The sequence below is a fragment of the Leucoraja erinacea genome, chromosome 21, assembly GCF_028641065.1.
Source record: "Leucoraja erinacea ecotype New England chromosome 21, Leri_hhj_1, whole genome shotgun sequence".
NCBI lineage: Eukaryota > Metazoa > Chordata > Chondrichthyes > Rajiformes > Rajidae > Leucoraja > Leucoraja erinaceus.
The window spans coordinates 5,661,608-5,682,649 of NC_073397.1; the positions used below are offsets into that span (position 1 = coordinate 5,661,608).

At 42.6% G+C, this 21,042-nt stretch overlaps 1 protein-coding gene across 1 annotated transcript in view; it reads left to right on the plus strand.

The window, feature by feature from the left end:
* The first annotated feature begins 1,117 nt into the window (after positions 1 to 1,117).
* Positions 1,118 to 21,042, plus strand: part of LOC129707179 (AP-1 complex subunit gamma-1-like) — a 97,938-nt gene continuing 78,013 nt past the window's right edge. The window contains exons 1-2 of the mRNA XM_055651985.1: positions 1,118 to 1,234; positions 18,468 to 18,672. Of these exons, the coding sequence (XP_055507960.1) occupies positions 18,472 to 18,672 (201 nt within the window). The 5' untranslated portion in view covers positions 1,118 to 1,234; positions 18,468 to 18,471. The remainder of the gene's footprint in view (positions 1,235 to 18,467; positions 18,673 to 21,042) is intronic.

Genomic DNA, 21,042 nt, shown 5'->3' on the forward strand with positions numbered 1-21,042 from the left:
CAACACTGCCCAGTCCATCTTCGGCTCTGACCTTCCTTCCATCGAGGGTATCTATCGCAGTCGCTGCCTCAAAAAGACTAGCAGTATCATCAAGGACCCACACCATCCAGGCCACACACTCATCTCCCTGCTACCTCCAGGTAGAAGGTACAGGAGCCTGAAGACGGCAATGACCAGGTTCAGTAATAGCTACTTCCCCACAGCCATCAGGCTATTAAACTTGGCTCAGACAAAACTCTGACCAGTAATATTCCATTATCTGTTATTTGCACTTTATCAGTTTATTTATTCATGTGTGTATATACAGTATTTATATACAATGGCATTTGGACACACTGATCTGTTCTGTAGTCAATGCCTACTATGTTCTGTTGTGCTGAAGCAAAGCAAGAATTTCATTGTCCTATCAGGGACACATGACAATAAACCCTCTTGAATCTTGAATCTTGAATCTGTGACTTTATGAGTCTTAAAGCTCACACAGGTCAGACAGCAAGTGTGGAAAGAAAAACTTGTCCTTCCGCAGAATTGTGAAAGTGAAATGAAATTCTAATCTGAAAAAGCAGAGTACGTGGAGGGATCGATGGATATAACTTGGGACAAACAATGTAAATGTTCTGGTTATAATCTGATTTTTAGCAAAGGTTATATTTTATATTTATATTTAAAAGTACTTTTGGACAGGTATATTCCTGAAAGGTCGTGATGCAGTGATGTTCTATATTAAGGTAATTAAAATTTGAGAATGTTTGCAGTTTGGGAATAAAATTTAATTTACAGATCATTTGTCAGAATAATTTCCTTCTATTTACAAACTGCAAAATGGGGAAGATTTTTATAGAATTCCGGGAAAATAGCTTTGTTGCTTGCGGACTTTTACAGTAAGTATATAATCTGGTACATTCTAGGGAATTTTGTGGGTTGGGCAGCGACAGAAATCCCCCAGGTTCTCCAATGGTAATAATTAAGCTGTAATTCTTTCTGCTTTCTGGAGTTGCCAGGAAACTTCAACTTCTAGGACGCCCAGCGTGCGGCTGCCGGACAGCGCATGCGCCTTTGTGCCTCTGGTGGGTGATGTGATCGGTGGATCAAAGCGATTGAACTACAAGTCCCGGCATGCATGGCGCTGGACTGCGCAGGCGCATCAGGCTGCTTCTGCCTCCAGTCGGTCGCCATCTTTGAGCTACCGGGGGGATAGTGGGAAGGTTGTTGTCGGCTTGCGCTGTTGGTTATGGTGAGTATGAGTGACAAGGGTGTTGACAGCCGCCGCCACTGTTCCCCGATGGTCTTTGGATGCTTCAGGTCGCGATGGGTGATTGAGGGAGCGCTGGGTGAGGCGGTGTGTGGGGAGCTGCGCCTCTCCCTGTGCCCATTCTCCTCAGTGACAGGCGCCCTCACGCCTGGGCCCCCTCGCCCGGTGGGTCCCTCAGGCCTAAGCCCCCTCGCCCGGTGGGCCTGGGCCCCCTCGCCCGGTGGGTCCCTCAGGCCTAAGCCCCCTCGCCCGGTGGGTCCCTCAGGCCTGAGCCCCCTCGCCCGGTGGGTCCCTCAGGCCTGAGCCCCCTCGCCCGGTGGGTCCCTCACGCCTGGGCCCCCTCGCCCGGTGGGTCCCTCACGCCTGAGCCCCCTCGCCCGGTGGGCCTCGCACCCGGGGCCCCCTCGCTCGGTGGGTCCCTCACGCCCGAGCCCCCTCGCTCGGTGGGTCCCTCACGCCTGGGCCCCCTCGCCCGCCGGGCCTCCCACCCGGGGCCCAGTTCTGGGACCTGTTCAGGGGGCATCTAGCGCGGCGAGCCCCTCGCCTGGACCCCGTTCGCCCTGCGGGCCTGATACCTGGGCCCCTGCGCCCAGCTTATAAATTAATTTTGTTATACAGAATCAAAAACGTGCTAGAAACACTTTATAATTCAGGCAGCTCGGTGACAAGAGAAACAGTTACAGTTTAAAGTGGAATAGTTGGGATGTGCTACCTCAATTGCCTCAATACCCAAGTATTCCACCTTAAACTGTAACTGTTTATCTTGCCACTGAGCTGCCTAGCATTTGTTGTGTTTGTTGTTTGTTTCAGATTTTGTGCATCTGCAGTTTTTAAATTTTAGTTTATTGATGTTTTGTTATTTAGTTAATTAGCAAACACTAAAATACCTACCAATTCTGGCATTGATTTTCCAAAACCTTAGATAGAACCCGAAGAGGGGTACATTTGTCAAGGAGTTTGCCAGTTCCACAGTAAGACATTCTCGTGGATAGATTGTATTTTCTGAGACCCGGCAGGTACTATATGATAGAATCTTTTTCTTATTGAATCAAGTATATTTCAGAAACAAATGTACCTTTGTTCCAGATAGAACATTTCCGAATATGCACTTCAGGAACAACCTTCTTCAAAAGCAATTACTGTGAAAATAACTGGTTGCAGTTATCAAATTAGTTTGCGCCCTAGAAGGACTGACCTTGTCTAAAGTTGGGGCTTCAATTGATATTGGTTTATTATTATCATGTGTACTGAGATCCAGTCAAATTATATCCAGTCACAGCCACAAGTACAACAGGCCAGGCAAAGAGAATGTAGAATATAACATTAAAGGTTACAGAGAAAGTGTAGATAAAATGTGAAGATATAAAGTCTGAGGTAGATTAGAAGATCGCGATGAAACTGTCTGAATGGACCATTCAGTAGTCTGATAACAGAGGGAAAGATGCTGTTCCTGAATCTGATATGTGCTTTCATGCTTTTGTGCCTACTGTCCAATTAAAGAGAGAAGAGGAAATGGCCAGGGTGAAAATGGGCCTTGTTTATGTTGGCTGCTTTCTCAAGGCTGCATGGTATAGATGGAGGCAGGATGGGGTATGATGGACAGTATTACCTCCATAACTGAAATTTCTTGCAATCTTGTGGGAGTCAGCTGATAGATCTTCTAATGTCATCGGCTACGTAGCACATTTGCTTGATGTGCATTTGTGATTCCTTTACTAGTTTCTGTCAATTAGCAGAATTTGAATGGTTTGCTTCTTTTCCTTGTTTATAATCTGGCCATGAGGAACTCACCTGTATACTTACTTACTTTTTATTACAGACTCGTCCAGATAAAAGACAAGACATTACATAGAATACATTTCACATAAAAACACAATAAATTACATATAAAAGCACAGTAAATTACTTGCAAAAGCACAATAAATTACATACAAAAGCACAATACATGGTTTAAGATCAAGAATTTAAAAAAAAAATCAGTGTCCTACTACAAGACAACTATACCAACGTCTCCACAGCTGGGATTGGTAGTGTGTAGTGCTAAACCTGATGTTTAATAAGGCCAAGATGATTTTATTTTCAGTCGTTAATCTGGCAAATAAATTTATACATAAGTTTCCTTAAGACTGTTTGTAAAGTATTGACTCCTGCAGCCACAAACATTTCACTTGTATTGTGCCATCTAGGACTCTTTTGTAATATTCTCATGGCATAATTATAAGCTACTTTAAAGTCTGTAAGCTTGCTTTTCTGTCGTTTGACCACAGGTGTGCAGTATAGAGTGGTGTACAATATGCTGTACAGAGGTACAGAGGGTCCAATCAAAATATTACTCTTCGTGTAGGCCAACAAGCTATGTTCAAGTCGTATGATGATGTCGGAAGCATTACGTTGACTGCATATAACCATATAACATATAACAATTACAGCACGGAAACAGGCCATCTCGACCCTTCTAGTCCGTGCCGAACATGTATTCTCCCCTAGTCCAATCTACCTGCACTCAGACCATAACCCTCCATTCCTTTCCCATCCATATAACTATCCAATTTATTTTTAAATGATAAAATCGAACCTGCCTCCACCACCTTCACTGGAAGCTCATTCCACACAGCTACCACTCTCTGAGTAAAGAAGTTCCCCCTCATGTTACCCTAAACTTCTGCCCCTTAATTCTCAAGTCATGTCCTCTTGTTTGAATCTTCCCTACTCTCAGTGGGAAAAGCTTATCCACGTCAACTCTGTCTATCCCTCTCATCATTTAAAAGACCTCTATCAAGTCCCCCCTTAACCTTCTGCGCTCCAAAGAATAAAGACCTAACTTGTTCAACCTTTCTCTGTAACTTAGTTGCTGAAACCTAGGTAACATTCTAGTAAATCTCCTCTGTACTCTCTCTATTTGACATCCTTCCTATAATTAGGCGACCAGAATTGTACACAATACTCCAGAATTGGCCTCACCAATGCCTTGTACAATTTTAACATTACATCCCAACTTCTATACTCAATGCTCTGATTTATAAAGGCCAGCACACCAAAAGCTTTCTTTATCACCCTATCTACATGAGATTCCACCTTCAGGGAACTGTGCACAGTTATTCCTAGATCCCTCTGTTCAACTGCGTTCCTCAATTTGCTACCATTTACCATGTACGTCCTATTTTGATTTGTCCTGCCAAGATGTAGCACCTCACACTTATCAGCATTAAACTCCATCTGCCATCTTTCAGCCCACTCTTCCAACTGGCATAAATCTCTCTGTAGACTTTGAAAATCTCCTTCATTATCCACAACACCACCTATCTTAGTATCATCTGCATACTTACTAATCAAATTTACCACACCATCATCCAGATCATTGATGTACATGACAAACAACAGTGGACCCAACACAGATCCCTGTGGCACCCCACTAGTCACTGGCCTCCAACCTGACAAACAGCCATCCACCTGGCATCTCCCATTCAGCCACTGTTGAATCCATCTTGCTACTCCACCATTAAAACCCAACAATTGAACCTTCTTAACCAACCTTTCACGAGGAACCTTGTCAAAGGCCTTACTGGAGTCCATATATACAACATCCACTGCTTTACCCTCATCAATTTCCCGAGTAACCTCTTCAAACAATTCAAGAAGATTAGTCAAACATGACCTTCCAGGCACAAATCCATGTTGACTGTTCCTAATCAGATCCTGTTTATCCAGATGCTTATATATATTATCTCTAAGTATCCTTTCCATTAATTTTCCCACCACTGACGTCAAACTAACTGGTCTATAATTGCTAGGTTTACTCTTAAAACCCTTTTTAAACAATGGAACAACATGCGCAGTACGCCAATCCTCCGGCACTATTCCCGTTCTAATGATATTCGAAATATTTCTGTCATAGCCCCTGCTATTTCTACACTAACTTCCCTCAATGTCCTGGGGAATATCCAGTCCGGACCTGGAGACTTATCCACTTTTATATTTTTCAAACATGTCAGTACTTCCTCTTCTTTGAATCTCATAGTATCCATAGCTACTCTACTTGTTTCCCTTACCTCGCATAATTCAATATCCTTCTCCTTGGTGAATACCGAAGAAAAGAAATTGTTCAATGTCTCCCCCATCTCTTTTGGCTCTGCAGATAGCTGTCCACTCTGACTCTCTAATGGACCAATTTTATCCCTCGTTATCCTTTTGCTATTAATATAGCTGCAGAAAACCTTTGGATTTACTTTCACCTTACTTGCCAAAGCAACCTCATATCTTCTTTTAGCTTTTCTAATTTATTTCTTAAGATTCTTTTTACATTCTTTATACTCCTCAAGCACCTCATTTACTCCATGCTGCCTATAATTATTGTAGATCTATCTCTTTTTCCGAACCAAGTGTCCAATTTTCCTTGAAAACCATGGCTCTTTCCAATTTTTACTATTTCCTTTCAACCGAACAGGGACATAAAGATTCTGTACTTTTAAAATTTCACCTTTAAATGTCCCCCATTTCTCTTCCACATCTTTCCCATAAAACAAAATATCCCAATTCACTCATTTTAAATCCTTTCGCATCTCCTCAAAGTTAGCCTTTCTCCAATCAAAAATCTCAACCCTAGGTCCAGTTCTGACCCTCTCCATAATTATATTGAAACTAATGGTATTGTGATCACTGGACCCAAACTGTTCCCCAACGCATACCTCTGCCACCTGACATGTCTCATTTCCTAACAGGAGGTCCAGCACCGCCCCTTCTCTAGTAGGTACCTCTATGTATTGCTGCAAAAAACTATCCTGCACAGATTTTACAAACTCCAAACCATCCAGCCCATTAGTCTGAAGAAGGGTTTTGGCCCGAAACGTTGCCTATTTCCTTCGCTCCATAGATGCTGCTGCACCCGCTGAGTTTCTCCAGCTTTTTTGTGTAACCACAGCCCATTTACAGAATGTGTTTCCCAGTCTATGTGTGGAAAATTGAGATATCCCATAATCACTACCTTGTGCTTACTACTAATATCTGAGATCTCCTTACATATTTGCTCTTCCAATTCTTGCTCCCCATTTGGCGGTCTATAAGTGTTGCTACCCCTTTCCCATTTCTCAGTTCCACCCAAATAACCTCCCTAGACGAGCCCTCTAATCTATCCTGCCAAATGTAATATCTTCCCTGACAAGCAATGCAACACCTCCACCTCCTGCCCCTCCAATTCTATCACACCTGAAGCAACGATATCCTGGAATATAGAAGAAAGAAATCCACCTTTCTTACAATGCTCCTAGCATTAAAATATACACATTTAAGAAACCCACCGCCTCTTATTCTCTGTTTAGTGTCTTTTTCTTCTTTCTCCCCTACATTTTGGGTCAGAGTGCTACCCTTCTCTGCCTCCTGCCTCACACACTGACTGTGTCTCCCCAGTAGCCTTTGCGAATCTCCCCGCCAGGATATTGGTCCCCCTCGAGTTCAATATACTGTACCTTGCATGTAAGAACATAAGAAAACAGGAGCAGCTGAAGGCCACTTAGCCCCTCAAGCCTGGCACACCATTCAATATGATCAGGGCTGATCTACCCCATGCCGTATGGGACTGTCATATGAGGACAGATTGAAAAGACTGGGCTTGTATTCACTGGAGTTTAGAAGGATGAGGGTGGATCTTATAGAAACATATAAAATTATAAAAGGACTGGACAAGCTAGATGCAAGAAAAAGGTCCCAATGTTAGGTGAATCCAGAACCAGGGGCCACAGTCTTAGAATAAAGGGGAGGTCATTTAAGACTGAGGTGAGAAAATACTTTTTCACCCAGAGAGTTGTGAATTTATGGAATTCCCTGCCACAGAGGGCAATAGAGGCCAACTCACTGGATTGATTTAAGAGAGATTTAGATAGAGCTCTAGGGGCTAGTGGAGTCAAGGGATATGGGGAGAAGACAGGCACGGGTTATTGATAGGGGACGATCAGCCATGATCACAATGAATGGCGGTGCTGGCTCGAAGGGCCGAATGGCCTCCTCCTGCACCTATTTTCGATGTTTCTATGCCTTTTTTCTTTTATGCCAATTTCCCGCAGCCCTTAATATGCTAGTCTTTCAAATGTTTATCAACCTTATCTTTAAATGTCCCTTATGGTCCTGCCTCCAATACCCTCTGGGGTAAAGATTTCCAGAGATTCACCACCCTCCATGAGAAGACATTCTGAAGCACCTCAATTTTAAATGCCCAGCCCTAATCTTGTTGTTGCATCCCCTCATTCAAGATTATTAGACTACTGAAAATATGCCAACATCTACCCTGTCATGCCCCGTAAGGAAATTGTGCCTTACAATATAACTTAATGAAGCACTGTTGAAGTGTATGAAATCGCAAGCATTTATTTTTAACATTAAAACATCATTTGATCTCAGATTTCACCTCTTCCTTTGTCCATTTCTGGACATAAGTAGTTATTTTAACCTATCGTCACCACCTTCCGAAAACTACCGTAAACCAATTTTGCTTCAACCTTCTAAATTCCGACATTAATTCCTGAAACTAACTTGTTGCTTCACCTTGTCCTCTTTTGTTTAAGGAAACCTAACACTTGCCTAAGATAGGCATAACATGCTGGGTTCAGCAGACCAGGCAGCATCTTTGGAGAAAAAGAATAGGTGACGTTTTGGGTCAGAACCCTTGTTTAGTACTTGCCTGTTTGCCCAATCTTTGTCTTCATCTGAGCTAACATCTTTCTGGTTCAGTGTCTATATGTGCTTCATTGCACCTCGTTGAAGGACTCTGACATGTCTTAGCTGCATAAAAACATTTTTAGATCAATCAGCACATTTGAGATTTTGTGAACTAGGAAGGTCAGAATTAGGATCATCGGGTAGCTTTATGAAATGCTAGAGATAATCAAGCAATTGGGAAGCCAGATACATGTTGGCCTTTATTGCAGAGGTTGGAATACAAAAGTGAGGACAGGTTTCTGAGAACATATTATTTAATGTTCTTAAACTCTGAGCAGATTTTATGATTTTCTATTTGCATATCTTTACGTGATTCTGCTATTATAAAGTACTTGTTCTGTATTCACTTTTGCAATATGGGGTCAATCATGCGTCAGCCATTCAGGATTGAGATGAAAATAAATTTTCACTTAATGAGAGAAATCTTTGGTGCTCTCTACCCAAGAGAGCAGAGGGGGCTCAGTTGGTTAGTATCTTCTGAAGTCAACAGATTTTTTAATATTAAATAAATCAAGAAACTGATTTTGTGCATGAAAGTGGTGTTAAGATAAAAGAGACTACTTTTATTAAATGGAAGAGCAAGCACAAGGAGGCCAGGTGTCTATATTATTGTGTTTCTTCATCCACTTTTTGGTTTGGGAAACATTTGACAATTTGTGTGATAAATCACTATTTATAGTAGAATTTAGAAAATATGGCTGGGATTTTTTTTTGATATAAACTGCTGTTGGGATAAATTAACTACAATTCCAAAGAAGCTAATTCTTGACCGATGAAGCAAAAATTAAAATTTACCAACGTCAGTGCTTTAGATTGGATATTCAATGTCTTGTCCTGATTTCCTCTGAAGCCTTCTGCTACTTTCGTGATGTAGCTGCATTTGTGTTAATAGTCTTCCAGTTGTTTCCTGTGGGACGATTCTTTATTCTTGGAAGTTTAGGCAATGAGTGCTGTTTTCTGTAACAAGCCATTAAGCCGTGCCTGGTTGTGTCCTTGACTACTTGATTATTAGATGCTGAACAGTCAATACTGTCTTTGCCCAATGCTGCACATCCTCATTTTCCATGAGAAAAATAGGAAAGCAATCAGGATTGATAGACCTTGATTGTAGCACCACTATTTCCATCGAGCAACACAAGGTCAGAACTTGACAGAACTTGATGGCAGAGTATCCCTGGACGATACAAACATACTTTTTTTTGAGTCTTTAGCAGTGGCCTTCCGTCCAGGATTCCCACATTTCCTTTTTATCTCCTTGTTCAATTACAGCCATATCCCTCCCTCTGACTTTGCATTTCACACTTTATTTTCTTTCTTTATCTAACACCCTTTGCTCCTTTTCACCTCTAGACTTGCACTTACTCGACCCATCACCCAATCTCACCCTCACCCCCACCCCATCTCTGCTGCGTTGCTGTACGCACCCATCACTTGCAAAGTTTTGCCCCACCCTTAACCTTTCCAGTTTCTCCCCCATCACAGTCTGAAGAAGGGTCCTAATCCAAAATGTCACCTGTTCGTTCCCTCCGCTGATGCTGCCTGACTCTTGAGTTCCCTCAGCAGTTTGTTTTTAGCTCATGATTCTAGCATTTGTAATTTCTTGTGTTTCTTGTGCAAGATTTAACCTGACATGAGATCAGCATGCAGATTCCCCATTGGCACTGCCAGGGAATTGCAGCAAGTATTACAGTCCTCCATTGTATTCTCACGAGTCCATCAGAACACAGCTGGCAAAACTCCAGTGAAGTGATCAACAATTTAGGACCGCCCCTCACATGGAGATCATGAATTTGTAATAGATCAGGAATAGAATGGTTTAATAATGTCAATGCTTGTACTAAATTAATTATAAAATTAATCCATACTAAAGCTAGTTAGGTAGTGAGTACTTTGTGCTTTAATCAAATGTTTTTTTTTGGTGGGGAAGGGAATTGCTTGGTGGGGAAGGGAATCTGCCACCATGGTGTAATGTAGCAGTATAATTAAAATACACACCTCCAGATTCAGGGACCGTTTGTTCCCGGCAGATATCAGGCAACTGAACATTCCTACCACAACTAGCGAGCAATGCTGAACTGCGATCTACCTCACTGGTGACCCACGGGCTATCTTTGATTGGACTTTACTGGCTTTACCTTGCATTAAACGTTATTCCCTTCTGTATCTGTACACTGTAAATGGCTCGCCTGTAAATCATGTATTGTCTTTCCGCTGACTGGTTAGCACGCAACAAAAGCTTTTCGCTGTACCTCGGGACAAGTGACAATGAACTAAATTAAACTGAACTGATGTAGGGTTAAGCCCAACTGACACCTGATCTTTCTTTTTTTTGAGTTAACACCAACATCAGCCGGTTATTTGCCCTGACAATATTGTTGGAAATGATTTTGTCTCCTCTATACGACGTCCAGACAAAATCGCCGGGTCACTACCTCAAATGAGAATATTTTCAGTTAGCCTGACTTCGGTGGTTGGTAAGATTTTAGAGTCAATTATAAAGGATGAGGTTACGCAGTACTTAGAGGTTCACGATAAAAGGCCAAAACCAGCATGGTTTTGTTTTGGTGAAAATCTGTTGGAGTTCTTTGGGGAAATTAATGGTAGGACAAACCAACCTAGATTTTCAGGAGGCTTATGATCAGGTGCTGCATGTCAGGCTGCTGGGGAAGATGAGATCCCATGGTATTAAAGGGCAGATACTAGCATGGATAGCGGGTTGGATGGATGGCAGAAGGCAAATGGTTGTAATAAAAGGTGCTTTTTCAGATTGGCTGCCAGTGATTAGTGGAGTTCCGCATGGGTAGGTGCTGGGGCCGCTTTTCTTCACGTTGTATATTAATGATTTGGATAAGGGGATTGATGGCTTTGTAGCCAAGTTTGCAGATGATGCTAAGATAGGTGGAGGGGCAGGCAGTGTAGAGGAAGCAAGGACTCTGCAGAAGGACTTGGACAGGTTAGGAGAGTGGACAGAGGAATGACAGATGAAATTCAGTTTAGCAAAGTGTGGAGTCATGCATTTTGATAATAAGAATAAAGGCATAGAATACATTTCTAAATTGAGAGAGAATCCAGAAATCAGAGGTGCAAAGGAACTTGGGAGTGCTGGTGCAGGACTAGTCACTTGTCCAGTAGTATTCCTTCCATCCATTATAAAATTAAAATACAAATGTACTTCGATGCAAGTCTTTAAATGAAGCAGCCCATGTCTGCATGCAAAATTCAAGCTTAAACTATAATGGCATAACTATTGCCAACTAAAGTTTCTCACCATTGCTCTTTGGTCAGTGGAATTATTTTTGCTGAATCACTGGCCTTGAGCAGTGAATGAACAGAAACTTAACTTGACCAGACACAAAAATACTCGGGCTTCAAAAGTAGGTTGCACGCAGGATACCCCAAGTGAGTGATTTAACTCCTAATCTCTGAGCCTGTAGTTACTGAGATAGAATGCATTCCATTTGCATACATAAATGCAGCTCTAACTTCTCACAAGAAATCAACATTTTCCACCTCAAAGCGGACCACTTGGGTAACATCCCATCTACAATAGTTTGTCTTCTCCACTCTCAGGTAGACACAAAAACCTGCAGTAACTCAACGAGGCAGGCGGCATCTCTGGAGAGAAGGAATAGGTGACGTTTTGGGCCAAGACCCTTCTTCAGACTGACTCTCCATTCGTACCTTGTGGCTGTTGGACTGGGCAAATTTACTTTGGCCACTCCTAAACTTGCTACCTCTTGCTGTCCTCCTTCAAATTATATACCATTCTGACTGGAAATATAACGTAATTCCATTATTCTTGCTGGGTCTAAATCTTGGAACTCCCAGCCTAATTTTACTGGCAGAAGGACAGCAAAGGTTCTTAAGAACACAACTTACTCCACCAAGTCCATGGTGATTAACCATAAATTGCTGTGCTGTTAAATAACACAAATAAGTGAATTTAGTTGCAAACTACCCATATGTAAGATACGGACGGGTTTCATATTCCTGCTTGACATTTAGCACATGTTGTATATTTAGGTCATTTTGCCCTGCAGGATGTTTTCCATAATCAGGATTTGTGTTTTACCGGTACAAAAATCTCTACTGGAAGCACAACAATAAGACACGTACATATTTGTGTGTGCAGAATAGCGAGCCCTGTCTCCTGAGGCTATTTTACGGAATATGTATTGCCCAGTCATTGATATCTTTGAAATTTTCTTCAGTAAATGTGTAAAAATGTATTAAGTTGCTGGGTGCTGCAGTTTTTGTTTTCACCAGATTAATTACTGTTTCTCCAGTCCATTAATTGATGGTATGCTGATACTAACCACTGTTTTGCTCTGATTAATCCTATTCGGGTGAATATTTTGCTTTGAATAATCCTATTCGGGTGAGTTTAATCTTAAAAAGTGTGAACTGTAACAGATTAAACTCATTCAGGGGTCAAAAAAAAAAAGATGCACAGAAATAAATGGCTTTTTTAAAGACATTTTAGAGTCAGTAGAATTGATTGCCCTTTTCATCAGAATGAAACGGGAACAATAGGACTTTCAACTATTTATTCTATGGAACTTTTCTTTCACTCTACTTAAACCAAACAAAGATTTCCTCCAAGGTAGACATAAATGCTGGAGAAACTCGGCGGGTGAGGCAGCATCTATGGAGCGAAGGAAATAGGCAACGTTTCGGGTCGAAGCCCTTCTTCAGACGAAACATTGCCTATTTCCTTTGCTCCATAGATGCTGCCTCACCCGCTGAGTTTCTCCAACATTTTTGTCTTCCTTCGATTTTCCAGCATCTGCAGTTCCTTCTTAAAGATATCCTCCGTGTATATTTCAGTGTTGTGATGCTGTGTGTTGAAATTTATTGTAATTGGTACATTATCATATGGCATCTTGATTGGAGTTGTACAGGTTCTTGCTTGGGTTTCTTATGTGTTTGGATATTTATTGTGTAAACAGATGCCTGACGAATGAAGGATGTTGTGTACAGTCCATTCTGATCAACTGTTTGCAGTAGATTGATTGATTCAGCTAATTTCATTTTTGCTGTCCACTATAAATGTATTGCAAGAGGGGTAAAAGATAAGGAATCCATTAAAGTATCTCCTCTTTCCTATTCTGACACATGTGGTGTAGGTGGCAGATGGAGTATAATGTAAGTGTGTATATTTGTGTTTCTTTAAGAGGGCTGCTTTGTGAAGTTATCCAGTGCATATAAAGTTTTTGAATATAGTCTACTCCCAAGACCTTGTTATATTTTTGGTAGGATTTGGCCTTCTCGACACTTTGGTTATGATTTTCACCGATGTGATTCCCTACACCTTTCCAAGAAAAATGTAGGGTGTCACTCTAACCAGAACCAAGACAACACAAACCTTAAAAAAGGAGACATGGGTCAGGTACAGGCAGCTGGGATCAAATGTATACCTGGAGCAGGATAGGGAATTGAGGAGCATACTTAAGAAAATCAGGAGGGCAAAAAGGGGGCATGAGATAGCTCTGGCAATAGACAATAGGTGCAGGAGTAGGTCATTCGACCCTTCAAGCCAGCAATGCCATTCAATGTGATCATGGCAGATAAGCTTATGGGCAATAAACGAATGGTTTATGACTAAGGGAGAAAAAAAGGTAACTAGGGAGATAATAGGGGGCATTAAAAACCAATAAGTAGCAAGAGATGGACAAGTTCCTCAAATAATATTTCTCCTATCTTCAACCAGGGGGTGGGAGGGAGAGAGACATTACGACTTGGGAAAGTTAATGGAGATATCTTGAAGACAATCTGTGTTTCAGTGGAGGAGGTACTGGATGTCTAAAGATGTATGAATATAGATTCATCTCCTGGGCCTGATCAGATATACCTAAAGCCCTTGTCCCACTTTCACGACCAAATTCGTGACCTCTGACCACCTTAAACGACCTAAAAAAAATCAAGGTTGCGGTAACCTACGACCTCCTACGACCATCCACAATTGTGTCTACGACCTCCTACGATTATGTTGAAGACCTCCCACAACTATGAAGAAGACCTGCTTTGACTATGTTGAAGACTGGCTTCGACTATGTATGTTTTATTGCTGTTTGCAGTAGCCCTTTTGCTTCAGAAAGGCAGAAGGGGAAGAGCAAGGGTGAAGAGGAAGCACAAGAAGAGGTCTCAGTGGGTGAATGGGGATGATGTGATGGACTTTCCTAGTACACCAGGCTGGGCTTTGACAAAAGATGGAACTTTAAGCACACATGTGGGGCAGTGGATGGCAACCATGCCATTCTTGTCCCTGTCCCTGTACCCCTCATTTTCCTTTCTGTACAGGATGGCATTCTGCTGGAACCATTCCTCAAGGTCCCCCTCCTGCTGCCTGGTGAAGGTGTGGGGCATAACACAGGAGAAAGGGCTGCTTTGCTGCCTTCAAATGAGGCAGTGAAGGATGGGGTGGTGGTGGGGACATATACTACCACCCTGGTCTCTTCCTCCAGGGGTCTCTCATGCAGGGCTACCTCCTCCTGCACTATCACCTCCTGCCACTTCTCATCTTGGGTTGGCAACACCTGCATGGCCGTTTTTTTTTTAGGGTTGTGCCTTCCCCCTGCGCTGCTACCTTTTTGGTGCCATCTCTATAACACAAGTCTCCTCTCCAAAAAACTCTCCAGCTATGAATGAACATGCCTTGGAGTGACAGAGGTGACGTTCTGCTGTTTAAATAACCTTTTTTTTCTCCTGACCATTTTTTCACCCCGGAGCTATTACCTTCGACTGCCTCAGACCACCTACGACTAGCATCACGACCTACTACGACCTATCTACGAGTAAAATGTATCGATTTTTTTCCATGCCAACCTTTTTTTTACTCGTGGACATTTTTTATCAGGCTAGAAAAAACGCAGCAACTAAACTTGATGCCATGAGTACGCGGAGACCACTCGTGAGCATGAGGAAGATCTCCTACGACCTCGTGGCGACCATGCTGCGAGTATGAGTCAAGGGCAAACTCGGCAGAGGTCGCGAATTAGGTCGTGGGGAAAGTGGGACAGGGGCTTAAGGATTCTAAGGATAGTGTGGGAAGCTAGAGGAGAAATTGCAGGCTGAGATATGTGAATCATCGTAAGGCACTGGTAGAGTGCCAGAAGACTGGTGATTGTGCCAGAAGAGCTACAAAGAAAAAATAGGAAATATAAATCAATACGCTTAATGTCTGTGGTAGTTACCGGACGTTACTGGAGAGTATTCTGAAGGATAACATATACATCCATTTGGAAAGATAAGTTTAATTAGGGATGATCAACATGACGTGTAAGAAGGAACTGCAGATGCTGGTTTAAACCGAAGATAGACACAAAAGCTGGAGTAACTCAGTGGGCCAGGCAACATCTCTGGACGGAAGGAATGGGTGACGTTTTCGGGTCAAGACCTTTTTTCAGACTTCAATCTCCCATTCCTTCTCTCCAGAGATGCTGCCTGTACCGTTGAGTTACTACAGTTCTTTGTGTCTATCTGTGACCAACATGGTTTTGTACATGGGAGTTTGTGTCTGACGAATTTGTATTAGTTTTTTGAAGATGTAACCAAGACGGTTCCCGTGGGCTGGGACATAGACAATCTAAATGGACTTCAGCAAGGCCTTTAAGGTTTTGCTCTCTGGAAGATTAGATCACATGGGACACAGGGAGATCTAGCCAACTGGATCCAGAAATGGCTTCATGGTAATAAGCAGAGGATGGTAAAAAGTTGTTTTTCCAGACTGGAGGCCTGTGACTGGCAGTGTGCTTCAGGGGCTGGTGCTGGGGCCATTGCATCCATGATTTGTGTGAGAATGTACATGGCATGATTATTATGTTTGAGGATTACACTAAAATGGGTGGTATCGTAGACTGTGAGTATAGTTATCAAGAATTACTATAATCTAGCCGGATATTGATCAGCTAGACAAGTGGCTGAGGGATGGCAAATGGTGTTTAATTCAGTGCTTTGTGAGCGCTAAACCCCAGTGAGCGCAAATATGCACAAATGGAGCATCTTGTCATTATTTTTAAGGTAAATAAAATTCCATGAATTTGTTCTGATTACAAATCGCAGGTACTAGTGGGCCTAATCTATGGCAGCAACAGGACTACAACCTTGCGTGATATTTCCAACAAAGTATGAATTCTTTAAATACAGATGAACAGAATGAGATACCAATTATTTTGTCATGCCTCCGTTTGAAGGTCCTGATGTCAATGCAGAAGCGTGTCTGATTTGTATTGCCCCACCCTTCCAATGTAATGGCAATAGAATTTGTTATAACTACCAAGAAGGACCAGATCCTTGGGTAAGTGTACAAATGGATCGCTGGTACCTTCGAGTTAAAACCCTGTGTGGTTAGGAGATTTGCATTTAAAGCTGACCAGAGACACTTTCAGTGGAGTCATGCGATCATTATCCTCGCTGTGTTGCCGCCACAGAGGAGAACTATTTTGGGCCAAATTAACGTAGAATGTACGCCATAAGAGCAAATGTAGTTAGTGTAAACATATAGATATACCAGCTGTAAGTCTTAATGTTTTATGATGACTATGGTTATCTTGTTTAGTTTAGCGATACAGCGTGGAAACAGGCCCTTCGGCCCACTGCGTCCGCATGGCCCAGCGATCACCCGCACACTAGTTCTATGTTATCTCAGTTTCTGATGCTAGAAACTTGGGGCAATTTACAGAAGCCAATTAGCCTACAAACTTGCTCATTTTTGGAATGTGGGAGGAAACGGAGCACCCAGTGAAAACCCACTTGTTTGCAGGTACAAACTCCATACTGCGAACACCAGCAGTCAGGATTGAACCCTGGCCATTGGTAATGTAAGGCAGTAACGCTACCCCTGCATCATTGTGCTGCCAAATATGGAAATGCAAAGTGGAGCCATCGTGGTTTAGGAGCAGACGAGAATTCACATGAGCATGGTAGAACTAACCTGCATCTTATTAGTTATTATGTAAAACAATTTGTTATTATCTAAAGAAACATGCTTGGCCCAGGTCTTTCAATATTGTTCGAGAATGTCACAGCAAAAAAACGAGGTTCTGCACTTTGGGCAGATTAGAAAAGTAGTGCTCTATAAACGGTGAGAAACTAATAAATCTTGGTGTGCAGGGAGACTGCTGCGTTGGAGCATGAGATGCAGGAGTAATCCTACAAGTACAGTGAGCATTTTCAAAAGTAAGTGGTTTATTGTACTGCATCCTCCTGGCAACAGAAGTGTTTCTGAGATTGTGCAATGATGTGACCGGATCTCATTTGGATTATTGCTTGCCGGTTTCTTCATGTATTTTAATTCATTGCAGCATTGTTTCATGTGATTGATTTCTTGGAAGAGGTGGTTAGCTGCTGGGAGAGAGGGAGCTGCACACATTGATAAATAAAAATCCTGAAATTAAAACATAAAATGCTGAATAAATCTGACAGATCAGGCTGTTTCTATGATTTAAACGTTAATTGTTTCTGTTTTTACAAATGCTCCCAAACTTGAGTGTTTCTAGCAAGTTAGTAGAACAAGGTGATCTCACTCAGTCAACGATTTTGAAAAAGATTGACAGGGTAAAAGCTGTTTTGGCTTGAATTGAAGGCATGATCTCGAGTGATCAACTATTTAGAAATAAGATTAATATGATATTTGGAGAGTTACAAATATTCAAGCATCCACGTGTGATAATGGTTTCCACTCATTGAATATATACAAAATTAAGTTGGATAGACTTGGACACCTTTGGGGAAACTAAGCAATACGGGGAAAATAGGTTGTTGTCACAAATGCAGAGGTAGAGTGAAAAGCTTTGTTTTGCATGCTATACAAACAGAGTTCAATCAAGTCAAACTCGAGTACATTAGATGCAATGAGTAACAGGAGGTTGGGAAAGGAATTAATTTGTGATCCAAATGGTTTTTCAAAAATTGTTTGACATAGTCCACAGAGAAAAGACTGGTTAGCAAGGTTAAATGTCATGAAATAAAAGGCTGCAGTAGCATGGGAAAGTAATTGGCCTCATTGACAAATAGTTCAGATTATAATAGTGGGGTTCGTCAGGGTGAGTGCCAAATTTACTTTTAGTGTGTAGAGTTACATTTTAAATTTGCAAATAATATAATAAATATCAATGAAATTGAAAGAATGGCATTGCTGGATCCATCTACTTCGAGTTGGCATGAATTGAATGGCAAATTATCCTTTGATTAGCAGGCAACATTTACTGCTGCTGTTGTGATTGGTCTTAGAATGTGTTGAGTAGCTGCGTGACCATGGAAGACGATGCAGCTGATCCCGGTTTTATGTGGCTCACCTAACAGCTTTTTGAGCAATGGTCAGTAATGAAAATATTTAAAATGTTACCTTAATTAGTAAACTGGTTTCTTTAATCGTAGAATACCAGTTATCATTTATTTGAGAACTATTTTGCTTTTTAAACCAGGTGGCCTCTCAAGAAGAAGTCTGGTTAGTTCTGTTCTTCTACCTTGTAAGTATTTGATGGTTAATCTAACTTTATCTTTTCAGCAAAATGCCAGCTCCTGTTCGATTGCGAGAACTAATTCGCACAATCCGTGCTGCCAGAACACAAGCAGAAGAACGAGACGTAATTCAGAAAGAATGTGCACTTATCAGATCATCCTTCAGAGAGGAAGACAACACATATCGTTGCCGAAATGTAGCAAAACTCATCTACATGCATATGCTTGGGTACCCAGCGCACTTTGGCCAGGTAAGATGCAATAAATTTGTTTATTTTTCCCTGAATATTTTCTTTCCTCAATGGATTTTGTTTATGCCTTCCTATCATTAATGTACCACGAGTGTACAGTAGTTTTTTTAATGACTTCTAAATTTTTAGATTTTCTCTTTTTTTAACTCATTTTCTCAAGATGAGTTCATGTTGTAATGCAGGGTCACAGTGTCATTGGCCCTCGCTAATTGACCAGGCACTTATTCTTTATTTGATGGCCTTTTGTTCCACCTTATCCTGCTGTGGCATTTTCATGGAAGGTAGACATAAAATGCTGGAGTAACTCAGCGGGTCAGGCAACATTTCTGGAGAAATGGAATAAGTGATGTTTCGGGTCACGACCTTTCTTCAGACTTCTGACTTGAAAAAACACCTATTCATTTTCTCCAGAGATGCTGCCTGACTTACTGAATTACTCCTCCATTTTGCATCTATCTTCAGTGTAAACCAGTATCTGCAGTTCCTTCCTATACATGGTATTTACATGGGCTCTTTTCAGTCCTTGGGCACAAATAAGCGGCATTTCTGGTCGAATTGCACATTTTATTTAGCTGGTGGATTTCCTGAAATTATTTTGGAATTTTTAAATATGTCATATTGCCTGTATTCCAATTATCTAGCATTGTAGTCTTTGCTAATTAACATTGATGCCCATTACAGAGCCTTTCATATATTTTTAAGTATGATTTTTGAATTGTAGACATAGTCTTTTCCAACTCTGCAAGTTGTCTGGTAAAAATAAATTAGCAATATAGAACTATACCATACACTAACCACTAAGCAAGTCTATCCTTGCTTTATACTCCAAATTAATATATTTCCCACCCAGTTTATGTAATCATATCAGCATATCTCATATTCTTTCTTCTGGAATGTAGTTTCTCCTTAAGTGGTTCTTTATTGGTTTCAGCTACTCTTTTGTCATATTGAATTCCACATTCCAGCCACTCCCTAGGTGAATAACTTTCTCTAGAAAATCCTATTGGTTTATAAGTGGCAGCCTCTGTAGACAGTTAATGAATTATTGAAATTCATGTCATTTCTGTCCACTCTGCAAGTTTTTTTCTGAGTATCAACCATGCAACCATGGTGGTGTATTTGTAACAATTGTTGACCAAATATAGTAGTTCGTGCATCAACCTTTTATCCGGTGTTCCATAAAAATCACAGAAAAGCTCCGTAGAAAAACCGGGCCATTTTTTCTACTTGTCCCCTCATGCATCCCAAAGCTCGCGTTGGCGCCAAACGGTTGACCCAAACGACCCACGGTCAACCCAGGTCTGTCTACTTTAGCGGCTCGAGCCGAAACACCAGTCTGGGAGAAGGGCTTAAACAAGATTTCTAAACTTTTGCTCCGGAGTTAGTCAGTTAGTTTGGAGGGCTTTTTATGTGAAGGGGGGTGAAAGGGGCAACTGCAATTCTTAGTCCCCTACCTGGTCTGGAGAGGCGGGGAGCGTATCAAGGGCATTACCGGGTCGCCGTGCAGTAAGCTCCGCAGCGCTGTGGCCGGTGGGGCTGCTGGGCGGCGCCAGTTTTTTGTAGCTGTCTTTTTGGCAACTCTACCCCTGGCTGCGTGGCGCTCCAAATATTTGCGCGGCTATATGCCAGACGCCCCAACTCCGCGAATGTCGGGAAGTTCGGCGGCGTCGCGCTGAGATACCACCTGGGAGCGGGCAATGCCTTAATAAAATGTGGTCGTGCGGCAACCTCCGGAGCGCTGTGGCCGCCGATCACACAACATCGCGGAGTTCGCTGGATTTTGGGAAAGACCGCGCAGCCAGGGGTATAAGTTGCCTAGGGTAAGGCGGACCCGTTGGGTCGCCGCCCGCGGGAGGGCTGGCCCGGAGCCCCAGCGCCGCGGCTCCACCTCCAGCGACGCTCCGCGATGTTGTGTGTCAGTGGGGGGGGGGGGGGCATTCCGGAGCTTGCCGCACGGCGACTCAAGCCTGAACGTCGGTAAGGCATTGCCCGCTCCCCGCTGGTATCCCAGCGCGACGCCGCCGACTCCCGACATTCCCGGAGCTGGGACGTCCGACCCGCATGCCGCGCTGGATTTGGAGCGCCTCGCAGCCAGGGTGCAAGAGTTGCCGGGGTCGGAGCTACAACCGGCGCCGCCCGCGGCCGGACGGAGCCCCCAGCTCCGCGAGGTTGGGAGTCGCCGACCAGGTAGGTAGGGGACTAAGAATTAAAGTTTCCCCCTTCACCCCGACTCCACCACCACCACATAAAATCCCTCCAAACTAACTGACTAACATTTATGCAATGATTCTCCCGGTCACCGGGGAGGAGGCAGCAGCTCCAGACTTTTCAAGCCGCCCGCGCTACCTACCTAATCTACGCTAAAAATCT